Here is a 19,291-nt window from a genome sequence, read left to right as displayed (position 1 = left end):
CAAGAAACTCTGATATTTGCAAATGGACTTTGGCTAAATTCAGTGGATACACATTTAGCAGGAATGGACATTTTTTAGGGCATTATTGTATATTGCCTCTATGTGTGATGGCTGTATTAATATTATTTCTTTTCTAGTTTTTCAAGTAGGGATTATGTCATGTGAATTAATATTGATCCAAATGTTTATTTTTATATGCAATTTACCTATATTGAACCTTGTATATGGTAATTTTATATTTAATGTTTATATATTGATTGTCCCCCTTTTTCCTTTCCTTTCGCATTTTAAGCTTACCCATTTTTCTAGCTTATTCACTTACCTAGTTTACCCACCTTCCCAATGTTCACTTTTCCTTCAATGTATTATTGACGGTAATGTTCAATAATATTCTTTAATAAGCACTTTATTGTAAATCTGTATAATTTATGCACTATGCGTATTTTTATTAAATATATCTTTTTATGCACTTTTTCTCATGTCTCTCACTCGGCACAATAGACACTTTACCAGGGTTCATGGTTTATGATCGCTGTAATATATTAGTAGTTACAGCTTCTTCTTATTTCACTTGTACATCAGATAGAAGGTGCGCATGCGTTGATCATCCAGTCACCGCACTCTTCCTGGGGCGCTCCACACTGGGCCTGCGCAAACTGTTGCGATTGGTGCAGGGAGCGCAACCTGGCAAGCGCATTTATACAGTAGACTCGGCTGACCGCAAGCGCCGATAATTCTATTGATATACATTTGCACGCTTTATTAGCAAATTTGTAAATATTAGCGGCCGGTACATCATCTTTTTTGACATATTCACCTTTGTTTTGAGGCAACTTAGCAACGGTTTTGTTGTTTACAGGTGGGTGGCCTGGATATGGCTACACCAATAGACATTCACTTACATCACAGTTCCTCTTGCACGTTCATTGGTGGGTAACCCGGATAAGGCAGCACTATTAGGCAATTATTTGCATCACAGTCCTTCCTGCACGTTCATTGGTAACCTCTCATTTAAATAGTCACACCTATCATCCCTTGGGTACGCCCCCGGAAGAAGCTAAGGGCGAAACGCGCTTCGGGGCCACAGGGGGTCGCCGAATTACCCGATATTACAGGAGTCATGGTATTCATCTTTCCACGAGCCACTGCGGTGAGATAATGTGTACTTTGCATTCTGTACTATATATTGTGTGATACTGGTACATGCACGCCTGAGTAAAGTATTAGGGATTCCCCATAGGGGCACAACTGATTGTTATGTGTACAAGGGCGTGCATCAGGTAGATCTGGTTGTACAGTATACTTTGCATGGTGCATTTAACTCAAATAGCGGCAGATTATATTATTTGCTGCATCGTGGTAATAATATAATATACATACTTTGTAGGGTATTTTTCTGGCCCCCTGGGTATTTTTTGTATTATGTGTTCTGTAACCTTTTTTAACCCCTTCCCGACCTGTGACACAGCGTATGCGTCATGAAAGTCGGTGCCAATCCGACCTGTGACGCATATGCTGTGTCACAGAATGATCACGTCCCTGCAGATCGGGTGAAAGGGTTAACTCCCATTTTACCCAATCTGCAGAGACAGGGGGAGTGGTGCTTCAGCCCAGGGGGGTGGCTTCACCCCCCCCGTGGCTACGATCGCTCTGATTGGCTGTTGAAAGTGAAACTGCCAATCAGAGCGATTTGTAATATTTCACCTATGAAAATGGTGAAATATTACAATCCAGCCATGGCCGATGCTGCAATAGCATCTGCCATGGCTGGAGACCCCGATCTGCCCCCACCCCACCTCACCGATCGCCTCCCCAGTCATCCTTTTTGCCCCGATCTCCGTTCCGCTCCCCTCCTCCCTCCTGTCGGCTCCCCCGGTCCTCCTGTCCGCTCCCCAGGTCCTCCGATCCCCCCCCCGTGTTCCGATCCCACCCCCCATACTTACCTAGCTTCGATGTCTCTCCCGGTGTCCGGCCGTCTTCTTCATGGGCGCCGCCATCTTGGAAAATGGCGGGCGCATGTGCAGTGCGCCCGCCGAATTTGCCAGCCGGCAGATTCTTTCCTGCAGATTTTGGTCGCTGTGATAAGTTCTATCACAGCGATCAAAATAAAAAAAAAATAGTAAATAACTCCCCCCCTTTATCACCCCCATAGGTAGGGACAATAATAATAAACAGAAATTATAATTATTTTTGTTTTTCCATTAGGGTTAGGGGTAGGGGTAGGGGTAGGGTTGCACTTAGGGTTGCACTTAGGGCTAGGGTTGCACTTAGGGCTAGGGTTGCACTTAGGGTTGCACTTAGGGATGCACTTAGGGTTGCACTTAGGGATGCACTTAGGGTTGCACTTAGGGTTGCACTTAAAGTTGCACATAGAGATGCACTTAGGGATGCACTTAGGGATGCACTTAGGGTTGCACTTAGGGATGCACTTAGGGTTGCACTTAGGGTTGCACATAGAGATGCACTTAGGGATGCACTTAGGGATGCACTTAGGGATGCACTTAGGGTTGCACTTAGGGATGCACTTAGGGATGCACTTAGGGTTGCACTTAGGGATGCACTTAGGGTTGCACTTAGGGATGCACTTAGGGCTGCACTTAGGGTTGCACTTAGGGTTGCACTTGAGGATAGGGTTGCACTTAGGGCTAGGGTTGGAATTAGGGTTAGAATTAGGCTATGTGCACATGGTGCAGATTTGGCTGCGGTTCCGCAGCGGATTGGTCACTGCAGATTCGTAGCAGTTTTCCATCACGTTTACAGTACCACGTAAACCTATGGAAAACCAAATCCGCTGTGCCCATGGTGCGGAAAATACAGCGCGGAAACACTGCGTTGTATTTTCCGCAGCATGTCAATTCTTTGTGCGGATTTCGCAGCGTTTTACACCTGCTCCATAATAGGAATCCGCAGGTGAAATCCACACAAAAAAACACAGGGAATCTGCGGTAAATCAGCAGGTAAAGCGCAGTGCGTTTTACCTGCAGATTTTTCAAAAACAGTGCGGAAAAATCCGCACACAAATCCGCAACGTGGGCACATAGCCTTAGGGTTAGGGTTGGAATTAGGGTTAAGACTAGGGTTAGGGGTGTGTTGGGGTTAGGGTTGGGATTAGGGTTAGGAGTGTGTTGGGGTTAGTGTTGGAGTTAGAATTGAGGGGTTTCCACTATTTAGGCACATCAGGGGGTCTCCAAACGCGACATGGCGCCACCATTGATTGCAGCCAATCTTGCGTTGAAAAAGTCAAATGGTGCTCTCTCCCCTCCGAGCCCCGACGTGTGCCCAAACAGTGGTTTACCCCCACATATGGGGTACCAGCGTACTCAGGAGAAACTGGACAACAACTTCTGGGGTCCAATTTCTCCTGTAACCCTTGGGAAAATAAAAAATTGCAGGCTAAAAAATTATTTTTGAGGAAAGAAAAATTATTTTTTATTTTCACGGCTCTGCGTTATAAACTTCTGTGAAGCACTTGGGGGTTCAAAGTGCTCACCACACATCTAGATTAGTTCCTTTGGGGGTCTAGTTTCCAAAATGGGGTCACTTGTGGGGAGATTCTACTGTTTAGGCACATCAGGGGCTCTGCAAATGCAACATGATGCCCGCAGACCATTCCATCAAAGTCTGCATTCCAAAACGTCACTACTTCCCTTCCGAGCCCCGGCATGTGCCCAAACAGTGGTTTACCCCCACATATGGGGTACCAGCGTACTCAGGAGAAACTGGACCACAACTTTTGCGGTCAAACTTCTCCTGTTACCCTTGGGAAAATAAAAAATTGGGGGCTAAAATCATTTTTTGAGAAAAGAAAAATTATTTTTTATTTTCATGGCTCTGCGTTATAAACTTCTGTAAAGCAGCTGGGGGTTTAAAGTGCTCACTATGCATCTAGATAAGTTCCTTGGGGGGTCTAGTTTCCAAAATGGGGTCACTTGTAGGGGAGCTCCAATGTTTAGGCACACAGGTGCTCTCCAAACGCGACATGGTGTCCGCTAATGATTGGAGCTAATTTTCCATTCAAAAAGCCAAATGTCGTGCCTTCCCTTCCGAGCCCTGCCGTGCGCCCAAACAGTGGTTTACCCCCACATATGAATTATCAGCGTACTCAGGAGAAACTGGATAATAACATTTAGGTTCCAATTTCTCCTGTTACCCTTGGGAAAATAAAAAGTTCCGGGCTAAAATATCATTTTTGAGGAAAGAAAAATTATTTTTTATTTTCACGGCTCTGCGTTATAAACTTCTGTGAAGCAGCTGGGGGTTTAAAGTGCTCACTATGCATCTAGATAAGTTCATTGGGGGGTCTAGGTTCCAAAAAGGGGTCACTTGTGGGGGAGCTCCAATGTTTAGGCACACAGGGGCTCTCCAAACGCGACATGGTGTCCGCTAACGATTGGAGCTAATTTTCCATTCAAAAAGTCAAATGGCGCTCCTTCCCTTCTGAGCCTTGCCGTGCACCCAAAAAGTGGTTTACCCCCACATATGAGGTATCGGCGTACTCAGGAGAAATTGCCCAACAAATTTTAGGATCCATTTTATCCTGTTGCCCATGTGAAAATGAAAAAATTGAGGCTAAAATAAATTTTTTGTGAAAAAAAAGTACTTTTTCATTTTTACGGATCAATTTGTGAAGCTCCTGGGGGATTAAAGTGCTCACTATGCATCTAGATAAGTTCCTTGGGGCGTCTAGTTTCCAAAATGGGGTCACTTGTGGGGGAGCTCCAATGTTTAGGCACACGGGGGCTCTCCAAACGTGACATGGTGTCCGCTAAAGATTGGAGCCAATTTTAAATTCAAAAAGTCAAAAGGCGCTCCTTCGCTTCCGAGCCCTGCCTTGCCCCCAAACAGTGGTTTACCCCCACATATGAGGGATCAGCGTACTCAGGACAAATTGGACAACAACTTTTGTGGTCCAGTTTCTCCTTTTACCCTTGGGAAAATAAATAAATTGTTGCTAAAAGATCATTTTTGTGACTAAAAAGTTAAATGTTCACTTTTTCCTACCATGTTGCTTCTGCTGCTGTGAAACACCTGAAGGGTTAATAAACTTCTTGAATGTGGTTTTGAGCACCTTGAGGGGTGCAGTTTTTAGAATGGTGTCACTTTTGGGTATTTTCAGCCATGTAGAACCCTCAAACTGACTTCAAATGTGAGGTGGTCCCTAAAAAAAATGGTTTTGTAAATTTTGTTGTAAAAATGAGAAATCACTGGTCAAATTTTAACCCTTATAACTTCCTAGCAAAAAAAAATTTTGTTTCCAAAATTGTGCTGATGTAAAGCAGACATGTAGGAAATGTTATTTATTAACTATTTTGTGTTACATAACTCTCTGGTTTAACAGAATAAAAATTCAAAATGTGAAAATTGTAAAATTTTCAAAATTTTCGCCAAATTTCTGTTTTTTTCACAAATAAATGCAGAAATTATCGACCTAAATTTACCACTATCATGAAGCCCAATATGTCACGAAAAAACAGTCTCAGAACCGCTAGGATCCGTTGAAGCGTTCTGGAGTTATTACCTCATAAAGGGACACTGGTCAGAATTGCAAAAAACGGCCAGGTCATTAAGGTCAAAATAGGCTGGGTCATGAAGGGGTTAAAAAATATTTTTTGTGATAATAAAAAATAATTTTATCATTATCTTATGGTTCTCTTCATTGGACTCAGAAGTTAATTCAACTGAGTGTCCAAATTGCTGTTTATACATTTTGGGAAGTGCCATACAATTATTGTGGACATATTGATGAATTTTATGTTTTGATTCTGCAGCATTGGTGCCTCACTTTCCAAGGGGGAAGCAACTAGCAAAATTTATTTTTGTATCATGGATAGAACATACTGGCCATACAGTAGATCAGCACTATTTCAAATCATAACTATACGGTAACAATCATGTTGCAGATAGTGCTGCAAGAAGGCACTCATTTGTTGGTCTCTTTCATGAGGTCCAACTCCACAGTGTGTTGGTGATGGGATAACACTCAAGCTTTCTTCCTCCATTCCCTCCTGACAACCACTGACAACAGAGAGGGAATCATTATCATCTTCATCTCTTACTGTTGTATATCGATCACCTCTTTCTTCTTGACCTTTTTATAGTCCTTCTCCATTTCTTCCTCTTATGGCAACTGCCTGTGAGACAACAGACCTCCTCTTCCCTCGGGATGACAACCACCACCTCCTTACTCATGCTATTTAAAGTGTGCTCCAGCATGTAGATTACAGTAATAGTGATGCTGATGACGGAATCGTCACCGCTAACCATCTTAATAGCCATTTTGAAAATGTGCAGAAGGGTGCAGAGATCCTTCATCTTTGTCCACTACACAAGTGTGAATTGCACCACGTCTGTACTGCGTTATTGTCACGGGGGTACTGGGTAGACTAAGGATGGTTACCCGGGCCCCTGCGATGTCCCTCAGACTAGGGAATACCCTGTCTGTCCCTCTCCCAGAATTTACACTAATGGTGTGCTTGTCTGGGCCACCAGGCCTGACCCTGACTCCTGTTTCAGCCCAATGCTGAAACCTCCACCCGCCACCCAGAGATTAGACCACACACCAACCTCCACAGAAAGCACAGACAGGGAAAACTAAAAACGCACCACACCGCAGACACAAAGGAAAACACAATAATGTGCCCAGGGCAAAACAAATACAAATATAGGAAGGAGAAATATGACAAAGGATAATACACCACCAGATACAATATTACTTCTCCAAGACCACCACTCCAGACCGGAATCACTAGGCACGAGGCACAAGCTATAATTGGTGACGCCCAAAGTCCAGCAGAACTATTTAAAGGCAGTGGGCATGACCCGGCTTCCAACCTGAGTACCAGCTAAATTAACCCCGGACAACCTAGATAAAATCTAGTAGGCGCCACTGAGAGTATAGTGGACGAATGCGGAATTACCGCTGTCTGTCGGACGCCCTTGTGTGAATAGCGTCCGACATGACAGTTATACCAGGCTATGCAAAATGTTATACTGCACCAGGTCTCGGCGCTGCTGTCACAATTGCTGCAACATGTTAAGAGTTTAATTCCACAGTGTGGTCACATCGCATATCAACCAGTTAACCAATAGTCCAAAATATCTCTATATCAAATGAAGTGGAATGGTGGAAGTGAGCAAACAATGACAGTGGGTTCTGCTGCAGTGCATCCTGGTTGGGACAGTGGCAGACAAATTGCTGTTCCATCAGGTTTAGGATGCGAGCCATGTGTGTAAGGATGTTCCAGCACACGTGGCCTTCCCTGGCTACAGGTTGAGTGTACACAGCCATTGCTCAAACTCGGCATGGATACCTATCCAAAACTGTTGATCTGTATGACTGCGATCATCACTTGGTGTGTACTAATTTAGTTTTCCAACCCAAGGTGTTTAATAGTATAGTTCTCCAACCCCTGTTGTCTATTAGTTTAGTTCTCCATTTTTTGGCTTGCAGTGGTTTAGTTCTACTACCCCTTTTGTCCAGTAGATTAGTTATTCATCTTTCGGTGTGTAGTGTTTTATTTCTCCATCCTCAGGTGCACTGCAAGCCTTTGGGATTGCAAGACTTGTGTAGCAGCCCGTTCCCTGACTGCCCCCTCAGCCACCAGAGTCACCCATTGCCCAGTCATTGAGATATAACCCCTGTCCTTGCTTGCTCGTCTAGGTGTCAGTGTTGAAGTGCACCCTGGCAGACATCATAGAATTTTTCAGGGAATTGGTGATGTTGTCTGAGACTTGCTGTAGCACATCTTTCTTAGAGAAGTAAGGGTGACTGGGCAACTGGTACTGCGGGACTGTGATGGATATCAGCTTTCAGAAGCCGTCTGTATCCACAATGTAGAAAGGCTGCATTTCTGTGGCCAACAGATTGGAGTAGCCTTGCAATAATCACAGCCATCATAGGCCATGAGTCAAGCAGAAACAATTGCTGTGATCTTTGTCGTGAAGAGCTGTCAGCTGGCCTTTATCATCCAGACAATGACCAGATTGAGAGATGATCATCTGAGGAGTCTGCAGGCTGTTCACAATAATTAGTTCTCAGAAAAGTAATAATGAGTGTACGGCTTATCCACCTCCGGATTAGAACACAAGGAATATGTGTATATCCAGACGTGCGATCACCACTAACTCCATGATAACCCTACACTCTTCGCTGCCACCACCAATCCTGTTTTTAACCAAATAAATAAATACAGGCCAATCAGATGCCATTCTTCTTTAATGTTCGCAAAATCAGTATCTTCCATCCACCCTCCCTCAGAGTAGCAGTCATATACCGGTCCCCAGGCTCAACTACCCACTTCCTTGATCATTTTTAAGTGTTGCTGCCACACTTCATGTCCTCAGAATTTCCAACCTTATCCAGGGAGACTTAAACAGTCCCACCTCCCCAACTGCTTCCCATCTTCTATCTCTAGCAACTTCTTGTGGCCTCTCACAACTTTCAACATCATGCAAGGACTAAATACCGCTAGGCTCGAACCGATTCTGCCCATAGGACTCTTCCCACATTGGGGGCTTGTGACTTCTATGCTGAATGGATTACTTATTTTAAATAATTTTCCTAATGCAATTTTAAAGTTTTTAAGAGTCTGCCTGAGCTGGATTACCTATTGGATTTGCTCAAGTATTTGATGTTCTATGGGTGTCTAAAAAGCGCAAAACATGCGGGGCAGGGACTGGAGCTCCTACTTTAGCATTAAAAAATACTGCCCAATAAACGAGAATCCCGAGGTCACTGATGCTCGAGTGAGTGACGAACAGTGATGAGCACGCTCCAAAAGGTGGCATTTGGCATGGTCAAAAACTTTTGTATAGTTTTCTCAAATATATTATTATTTTTCGGTAATAAAATATATGACTTTATTTTTTGTTAAATTAGAAATCAATAAAAATAATTAGTAAAAAATTGAGTTTTATTTTCAAGTCTGTTAATTTGTATGCTACTGTTTTATATTGTTACTTTTGTATTTTGTAACAATTTTAAAATATGATATAACTAATTAAAATAAATTTCAGACTGGCAGTGTCTCAATGGAGAAGAATTACCTCGAAGCTCTGGGGACATTTTGCACCCTGTACTCTGCAGGTATATGACGCCCTATAAATGTGGCCGGAAAATGACTGGATGTCAATAAATTATACAATGACTGCAGTACTATCCACATGGTCCAATATTTATATCATCCCATTAATGTTGTCAGTTCCTAATTCTAATGCTATAAGACCATAGAAATATATCAAATGGACGCACAAAAGGAGATCTCAGAGGAAATTCACGTGAGTGTTATTTTTGCCTATACAGTTACTGAAAGTTAAAAGCTTAGTTTGCTTTTTTTCCCACTGTTTTAGGAAAAGTTTTACTTCATTTCTTTTTACATTGAACTTTTCAATTTCTGATGAACAGTGTTATTATTATTTGATGAAATAACCAGGAGTGGAAAGTTTACACTGAGCGCAAGGAATAAGACAAAGCTTTAAACCTTGTACAAAATTTGCGCAGACTGACTAAGATATCAACGTTAGACTGTTGTAAAAATGATTCATTGGAACATTTGTGAAAATTACCAGCTGCACACTCAGCAGAATCAGTGAGAACAAACAATGGAACAAGTGTTAAAAACTAGACAAAGTATTAGTCCACACCTGACTTAGCTTTCATTAAGAAGGAGATGGTGTGGATCGTCGCGAAACATGTCGGAAGAAAGTGGGGTAGAAAAAAATATAAGGAAGACTGAAAAATATCAGGGCTTGAAAACTGTGCAGTAATAATAGTCATTGCCACACTAAAGTTGTATTTACACGGAAAGATTAACTCTCGGTTCACAATAAATTTGCAAAATAGGCTGCTGATCACCAGATGAATGAGCAAAATGTTCACAGTAAAGCAGTCACTCAGTAGCACCAGTGGGTCTGAGTAAGCGGAGCCTTGATGAAATCCCTCCAAGACCTCTTTAACCCTTGTCAGGCTGCATAATTTTACAACCTTAACAGGCTGCATAGGTACAATTGTACCTTCACATATACCTCCACTGTGGGAAGACTTTACTTGGTTTCAGAAACTAAAGTTCATTCAGCTACAAATGTTATGCTGATATCTATTGTTCAGTGTTGTTACTGGTCACTTATGTTGCTGTCAATTAAGTTAATTCAAACTGGGAGTGGCTTCTACTTGTCTTCCTGCCTCCCTCCTCTCATTAGCCATTTTGCTGTTCATCTCATTGCTGTGAGCACACATTTCTAGGCTTGTGAAGTCTTCAATTTCTTGGAAACGAAGGTAGGAAAGTCTCACAGCATCTAACAGCCAGTTATACCTTTATTCTCATTATGTGGGGACAGAACAGTCAAATTGTCTTTCAGCCTGGACTTGGCTTACATATATTTTGTATGAAACTTATCACTATAGGTATAATTTTTATACGAAAAATGGATAATAATTAGTATCTACATATTGTTTTACGATGTTTTATTTATATTCAGCACAAAATACGAAGCCAAAATTCATCTAGCAAGTCATCATGAGTGATAGTAATGCTGGATCTAGTTTCCGCCATAATCCAAGAAAACGTGTTTGCAGGTTAGTATAATTTTGTGAAAAGCCAATAATGTAGTATTTCGGAAAATTATTTATTTTACATTTTTTCATATTTACAGATTTACGTCTGACGAAATAATGCGAATGCTAGAAGAATCTGATTCTGAGCATGAGGATGAACCATATGTTGCATCTGATGATGAAAACTATGTACCACAAGTGGATGTTACTGAAGAAGATTCAGACATTGAACAAGAAATGGTCATAGAGCATGAAAATGAATACGAATCAGACGAAAGTGTTGAGGATGATTCTGTGCCTCAAAGTGCAGGCGACATTTGGACTGCTAAGGATGAAACTCAATGGTGCAGTAATCCACTGCCAAATGCACAAACAAAATCTCGTAATGTCCTACGACAAAGAGGTGGCCCTGCAGCAATCAGCAACCTATATACAGCAAAAGAGCTATTCAAGTCCATCATGACTCCCGAGATGTGTGACATCATATTACGGGAAACGAATCGAAAGGCCAAGAGAGTTTGTGATGCTTACAACAACGAACTGGTACAACGTTTTCCTGATTCTTCCAAACGGCCACCACAAAAAACATTCAAGCAATTTACTGAAACTGAACTTCATGCATTTTTGGGCATACTGATTGCTGCTGGTGTGCACAGAGCCAACAAAGAGAATCTGGAGGAAATGTGGAATGTTGCTGCTCTGCCTCTTATACGTGCAGCCATGTCTCGTGACCGCTTCAAGATGATACTCAGATTTATCAGGTTTGACAACGAAAATACACGTGCAGAACGTGTGCAAACAGATAAAGCTGCACCAATACGGGACATCTGGACAATGCTGAACAGTAATCTGGAGAGAGCCTACAAGCCATATCATTGTATCCCCGTCGACGAGCAATTATTTCCATTTAGAGGTCATACTAAATTTACCCAGTATATACCTTCAAAACCAGCTAAATATGGCATAAAGATTTTCTGGGCTTGTGACTCATCAAATGCCTACCCTTTACAAGGTCAGCTCTACACTGGGAAACCAACTGATGGTCCTCGACAAGTAAACATTGGAGAACGAACAGTATTGGACCTAGTGAGCTCGTATAAAGGCTCTGGAAGAAATGTCACCACCGATAACTTCTTTACAACCATGGAACTAGCTAAGGTATTGAACTCCTGGAACATGACACTAGTTGGTACAGTAAGAAAAAACAAAAGGTTCCTACCTAGCAACATGCAGCCTGCCAAAGAAAGGCCTGTAAACTCGACAAATTTTGCCTACAATCATGATGCAACAGTCTGTTCATATGTACCAAAGAAGAACAAATCAGTCGTGCTTCTATCATCTATGCACATGACGGGAGAAGTTGAAGAGACACTAGCAGCCAAGCCAGAGATAATAAAATACTACAACATAACAAAAGGTGGCGTTGATGTTATGGATAAAATGTTGGGAGAGTACACTGTGAAACGACGAACATCACGTTGGACTTTGGCATTTTTCTACAATATGATTGATGTCAGTGGGTTAGCATCCTACATCATCTACAGAGAACACAATCCAAGCTTCAGGGCAAAGGATCAACGAAGAAAGTTCCCGAAAGATCTCGCAAATCAGCTGTGTATGATTGCAATTGAAGATCGTAGTACAAACAAAATGATAATGAGAAACCATTTTCTTCGAGGTGCAGTAGAAATGGTGCTTGGACGATGCATTGTGGTAGCATCGCAGCCAGCAGCTGGCCCCAACATACCTCATGGTAGTCGTGGACCCTCCCCTGTTGTTGGTAGTTGCTATGTCTGCAGAGACCTGAGGCGAAAACAACGCAAGACTAGAAAGTCTTGTGTGGTTTGTGTGAAACCCATTTGCGATGAACACTCTGTAGCAAAGCCAACATGCATTACTTGCAAAGAAAATGAATAAAAAAAAGTTTCTTACATTTTCTTTTATAATGTAAATGAACAGTTTTTTACTTGTTTATAATAGTTAAATAGCATTATCATTAAAAAAAAATTTATGCTTTTTCCCTTGCATTATCTTCATTCAAAATATATGAGGTACATTTGTACCTATGCAGCTTGTTATGGATGCAAAAAGATCTCGACCCCTTATCTCGGAAGCGGGTGGAGATATTTTATTGAAATTTGGCCAATATATTCTGGACCAAAAATGTAGAGATGTCACGAAATTTCAGCCCTCTACGTCTTTTAAAAAAAAAGTTATTGCAATTTTAAAACGGAATAGTTACAATTGTACCTATTCAGCCGGATAAGGGTTAAGCACTGAAAGTTGGGGAATGTTGAGAAAATTACCATAAGTCAACTGCAGAAAGAAGTTGTGATCACATCTGAGCACATCCGATGCCGATACGTATGGTACAACATCGTAACTTCTTGGAAAAGCTTGATGCGAAATTTAGGACAACACTAACTAGTGATCTCTGAGTTGCGATTTATAAACAATAATAGGAAACTGTACAATTAGAAACTTTATGCTCAATACGTAAGTTATTTTTATTTTAAATTTACATTTTGCTATTCGTTCTTCATTAGGATTTTTAAAACTATTTTTCATCATTTCTACCTTTTTTTAGATCACAAATAATGTTACATCGATTATTCTTTTAGGATTTTCAAATCTTCAAAATTTCAAAGTCCCATTCTTCTTAATTTTAGTTCTCATTTACTGGGTGACTATTTCAGGGAATTTTCTAATCATTGCTCTATTTCTACTGAGTAAAACCCTCCAGTCCCCCATGTATTTCTTCATTGCTCAGCTCTCCTTGTGTGACATCCTGCTGACCACAGACATTGTGCCCACCCTTCTTCATACTGTACTGTATGGAGGAAGCTCGGTGACTCTCCTCGGATGCATTCTCCAGTTTTCTTTCTTTGTGATGTCGGAGTCCTCAGAATGTCTTCTTCTGTCGGTGATGTCTTACGATCGTTATCTGGCCATTTGTAACCCCCTTCGTTATACCTCCATAATTAATCACATGTTTTGTGTGGTATGTGTAACTATAGTTTGGTTGATTGGCTTTACAGTAATGTTCATGTATATGATATCTATGTACCATCTGCATTATTGTGGACCACATATTATTGACCATTTCTACTGTGACTTAGAGCCTATTCTTCAGCTCTCCTGCTCAGATACATCCTCAATTCATAAAGAAATTCTTCTAGTTGGTGTTTTAAATGGATTTAGCCCTTTTGTAATAATTGTTATGTCTTATGTGTACATTGCCATCACCATTCTGAAGATCCCATCCAACACCGGTAGACATAAAGCCTTCTCCACCTGCAGCTCCCACCTCACTGTGGTTTCCATGCTTTATGGGACACTAATTATTGTTTATCTTTTTCCATCTAAGGGTCACTCTATGACTGTGAGCAAAGCTTTATCTCTGATTTATACTGTGCTGACCCCACTGCTTAATCCTATTATATACACTTTGAGGAACAAGGACTTTAAAAAAGCTTTTCGTAAACTAAAGGTACCGTTACACTAAACAATTTACCAACGATCACGACCAGCGATACGACCTGGCCGTGATCGTTGGTAAGTCGTTGTGTGGTTGCTGGAGAGCTGTCACGCAGACAGCTCTCTCCAGCGACCAACGATGCCGAAGTCCCCGGGTAACCAGGGTAAACATCGGGTTAGTAAACGCAGGGCCGCGCTTAGTAACCCGATGTTTACCCTGGTTACCATTGTAAATGTAAAAAAAACCCACTACATACTCAACTTCTGATGTCTGTCACGTCCACCGCCGGCGGCTTCCCGCACTGACTGTGTCAGTGCCAGCCGTAAAGCACAGCACAGCGGTGACGTCACCGCTGTGCTCTGCTTTTACTTTACGGCCGGCGCTCACAGTCAGTGCAGGGAAGCCGCTGGCGGTGGACATGACAGACATCAGAAGGTGAGTATGTAGTGTTTTTTTTTTTTACATTTACAATGGTAACCAGGGTAAACTAAGGGTTACTAAGCGCGGCCCTGTGACACCGATCCAGCGATGACAGCGGGTGGTCCAGCGACGAAATAAGGTGCTGGCCTTCTAGCTCCGACCAACGATATCACAGCAGGATCCAGATCGCTGCTGCATCTCAAACACAACAATATCGCTATCCAGGACGCTGCAACGTCACTGCAATGTCACGGATCGTTGTCGTTCTCGTTGAGTGTGACGGTACCTTAAGACTTGTCTGACAAAGAGAGAGATCGAAGGGATTAGTCATGGCCAGGAGCACAGGTACGCTCAGAAAACAAATGTTCTGCTTGTGTCTCCTTGTTACAGCATACCAATAAATGTATAATTATTGTCTTCCGAGACTGAAGGGGAACGCCCTTGACTACAGCACATGTTGGAGATGAAGTCTATTCACATTTTGGTTGAGAATGATTCTGCTACAGGTAGAAGGATGTATTAAAGGAGGTGGAGCATGGATAAAAGGAGAAGACAAACTGAATGCAGAAGCAGAAAATATATTTGCACATTTTATTTTTTTTCTTCATAGTTGAAAGCATCAATTCTTAACCCCTTTCTGCCATTGGACGGGATAGTACGTCCAATGGCAGTACCCCCACTTTGATGTGGGTTCCTGTGGTGATCCCGCATCAAAGCCAGTACATATCAGCTGTTTTGAACAGCTGACATGTGCCCGCAATAGGCGCGGGGGGAATCACGATCCACCCGCACCTATTAACTAGTTAAATGCCGCTGTCAAACTCTGACAGCGACATTTAATGCACACCACTGACCCCCGTCATGTGATCGGGGGTCATCGGTTCATCGGCATAACAACCAGAGGTCTCCTTGTTGATGAGGGATTGCTATGAGCACCACCCTGAGCATCGCCTCCATGTAGCAGAGCCGATCAAGTTGTGGCAGCTTCTAGCCTCCCATGGAGGCTATTGATGCATGCCAAAACTTAAAGAAAAATAGTTAAAAAAATATAAATAAATAAAAAAAAATATAAAAGTTTAAATCAAAATAAAACTATAAAAAAAAATCATACGTACACATATTTGGTATCGCCGCATTCAGAATCGCCTGATATAATAATAAAAAAAGAATTAACCTGATCGCTAAACGGCGTAGGGAGAAAAAAAATCGAAATGCCAGAATTACATTTTTTCATCTCTGCAACAGTGCATTAAAGTGCAATAACGGGCGATCAAAAGAACTTATATGCACAAATGTGGTATCACTAAAAACGGCATCTCGGCACACAAAAAACAAGCAATCACCCAACCTGAGATCACGAAAAATGGAGACGCTATGAGTATCGGAAAATGGCGCAAAGTTTGGAATTTTTTTTTACCACTTAGATAATAAAGAACCTTGACATGTTTGGTGTCTATGAACTCGTAATGACCTGGAGAGTCAAAATGTCAGGTCAGTTTTAGCCTTCAGTGAACCTAGGAAAAAGCCAAACAAAAAACAAGTGTGGGATTGCACTTTTTTTTGCAATTTCACCGCACTTGGATTTTCTTCCTATTTTCGAGAGCGTGACATGGTAAATCCAATTGTGTTGTTCAAAATTACAACTTGTCCCATGAAAAATAAGCCCTAACATTGTCATATTGATGGAAAAGTAAAAAAGTTATGGTTCTGGAAAGAAGGGGAGTGACATGAAAGGTCATGAAAGGGTTAAAAATCATACAACCCATGTGAAAACTGTATGTCTGTCAGTGATATGGAATTAACATTATCACTCGAGGCACTGTCAAAATAACATGTTGAGGGGTGCACATGAGTGAAATGGTTGTGTACTCCAGATGGAATTGTGGTGCATCCTCCAATGCTACTTAGACTTATCAGCAGGCTATGAGTAAGGATCATACATGATCTACACATGCTAATAATACACATGATAATAAATAAAATAAATAAAACAGTTACAGAAGAAGAAGTAATCAGGCTCCTTGCATCTTCTCACCCGACCACTTGCACCAGTGACCTCATTCTGCCACATGTCCTCCAGTCCCTTTCCCCTGCTGTCAACTCTCACCTAACAAAAATATTCAACCTTTCTTTTCTTCTGGTATCGTTCCCTCCTCATTTAAGCATGCCGTCATACATCCATTACTTAAAAAACCATCCCTTGACCAAAACTGTGCCGCTAACTATAGACCTGTCTCTAATCTTCCATTCATGTCTAAACTCCTCGAACGCCTGGTCCACTCACATCTTATCCGCAATCTCTCAGATAACTCTCTTCTCGACCCTCTTCAATCTATCTTCCGCCCTTTACACTCTACTGAAACTGCCCTCACTAAAGTCTTGATTTACTAACAGCTATATCTAATGTCACTACTCAATGCTAATTCTCTTGGATCTTTCCGCAGCATTCGATACTGTAGATCATCAGCTCCTCCTCACTATGCTACACTCCATCGGCCTCAAGGACACAGTTCTCTCCTGGTTCTCCTCCAATCTCTCTGACCTCTCTTTCACTGTTTCTTTTGCTGGTTCCTCCTCCTCTCACCTTCCCCTTACTGTTGGGGTTCCTCAAGGATCAGTCCTAGGCCCCCCCTCCTCTTCTCTTTGTATAGTGCCCCTATTGGACAAACAATCAGTACATTCGGTTCCAGTACCATCTCTATGCTGACGACACCCAATTATACACTTCTGCTCCTGATCTCACACCTGCCTTTCTAGAAAACACCAGTCTTACCGCTGTCTCAAACATCATGTCCTCCCTCTATCTGAAACCGAGCCTGTCAAAAATTGAACTCCTCGTGTTCTCTCCCTCTACTAACCTACCTTAGCCTGACATCGCCATCTCCATGTGTGGCTCCGCCATTACTCCCAAGCAACATGCCCTCTGCCTTGGGAGTCATACTTGATTCCGAGCTTTCATTCACCCGCCACATCCGATCACTGGCTCGCTCTTCTTATCTGTATATCAAAAACGTTTCTAGAATTCGCCCTTTTTTTACTTTCGACTCTGCAGAAACTCTTACTATTTCACTTATTAATTCTCGTCTGGATATTGTAACTCTCTACTAATCGGCCTCCCCCTTACCAAACTCCCTTCTACCAAACTCTCCCCTCTCCAATCTGTCCTGAATGCTGCTGCCAGGATCATATTCCTCTACCTTGTGCCAGTCATTACACTGGATACCCATCCACTCCAGAATCCAGTACGAACTTATTGCCCTCATCTATAGCTCAGCACCACCCTACATCTCCTCCCTGGTCTCATTCCACCACCCTACCTGTGCTCTCCATTCTGCTAATGACCTGAGGTTAACATTCTCAATAATCAGAAACTCCTACTCCCGTCTCCAAGACTTTACACGTGCTGCGCCAATTCTTTGGAATGCACTACCCAGGTCAATAAGATTAATCCTCAATCCCCACAGTTTTAAGCGTGCCCTAAAAATGCATTTTTTCAGACTGACCCATTAAAAAAAAACATAATCAGGTTCCTCACATCATGTTCTCATACACTTTATGCATTTAATAGCCCTCTGTGTCTGTACTGTTACATCTTTAGGCTGATATCTGGATCATGCCGCTTTACATGAACACCTGAGCCTTACACTATGGCTGGTCCAAACAATGAAAGCAATTGTTACCATCCACCTCTCGCGTCTCCCCCTTTTCCTCACAGTCTGTAAGCTTGCAAGCAGGGCACTCACTCCTCTTGGTATCTGTTTTGATCTGTGTTTATTGTTATGCTGTAATGTCTATTGTCTGCACAATCCCCTCTATAATTTGTAAAGCACTGCGGAATATGTTGGCGCTATATAAATAAAATTATTATTATTATTATTATTATGGCTGTGTGCACATGTTCTTCAGCGCTGTCTAATCATTGCACATGTCTAAAAGATACATTTCTTAAAAATTCTTACAATTTCAGTAGTAGAGTTGAGCGACTTTTACTTTTTTAGGATGGATTCAGGTTTCGCGAAACGGGTGAAATCGGCCGATTATTGCGAAAAGTCGGGGAGCCGACTGAAACTCGAAACCCAATGCAAGTCAATGGGGAAGCAAAATCGGCAGTGAGTGGAGGACAGGAAAACACCTACAGTGCCCATTGTAATGCCAAAAACATCAATTCTTGTTACTTAACCCCTTTCTGACATCTGACGTACTATCCCGTCGAGGTGGGGTGGGCCCGTATGACCACCGACGGGATAGTACGTCATACGCGATCGGCCGCGCTCACGGGGGGAGCGCGGCCGATCGTGGCCGGGTGTCAGCTGCATATCGCAGCTGACATCCGGCACTATGTGCCAGGAGCGGTCACGGACCGCCCCCAGCACATTAACCCCCGGCACACCGCAATCAAACATGATCGCGGTGTGCCGGCGGTATAGGGAAGCATCACGCAGGGAGGGGGCTCCCTGCGGGCTTCCCTGAGACCCCCGGAGCAACGCGATGTGAAAATATTATTCCCATAAATACATTTCTTTATCTAAATAAAAAAAAAACAATAAAAGTACACATGTTTAGTATCGCCGCGTCCGTAACGACCCAACCTATAAAACTGCCCCACTAGTTAACCCCTTCAGTAAACACCGTAAGAAAAAAAAAAAAACGAGGCAAAAAACAACGCTTTATTACCATACCATGGAACATAAAGTGGAATAACACGCGATCAAAAAGACAGATATAAATAACCATGGTACTGCTGAAAACGTCATCTTGTCCCACAAAAAACAAGCCACCATACAGCATCATCAGCGAAAAAATAAAAAAGTTATAGTCCTGACAATAAAGCGATACCAAAA

General features: G+C 42.2%; 2 protein-coding genes across 2 annotated transcripts; both read left to right on the top strand.

Annotated features, from left to right (window-relative positions):
- The first annotated feature begins 9,856 nt into the window (after positions 1-9,856).
- On the top strand, positions 9,857-14,057 carry LOC143774653 (olfactory receptor 5V1-like). The gene is made up of 2 exons (XM_077262404.1): positions 9,857-9,871; positions 13,140-14,057. The coding sequence occupies exons 1-2, from the start codon at positions 9,857-9,859 to the stop codon at positions 14,055-14,057; spliced, it is 933 nt and encodes a 310-aa protein (XP_077118519.1).
- Positions 10,480-13,107, top strand: LOC143773353 (uncharacterized). Its single transcript, XM_077260829.1, has 3 exons — positions 10,480-10,573; positions 10,651-11,095; positions 13,099-13,107. Exons 1-3 carry the CDS (start codon positions 10,515-10,517, stop codon positions 13,105-13,107), a joined length of 513 nt encoding a protein of 170 aa, XP_077116944.1. The 5' UTR covers positions 10,480-10,514.
- Positions 14,058-19,291: the final 5,234 nt, after the last annotated feature.

The sequence above is a fragment of the Ranitomeya variabilis genome, chromosome 5 (assembly GCF_051348905.1).
Source record: "Ranitomeya variabilis isolate aRanVar5 chromosome 5, aRanVar5.hap1, whole genome shotgun sequence".
In the NCBI taxonomy this organism is placed as follows: domain Eukaryota; kingdom Metazoa; phylum Chordata; class Amphibia; order Anura; family Dendrobatidae; genus Ranitomeya; species Ranitomeya variabilis.
Note: the sequence above shows the minus strand (reverse complement) of the source record. Positions and strands in the feature narration are given on the sequence as shown.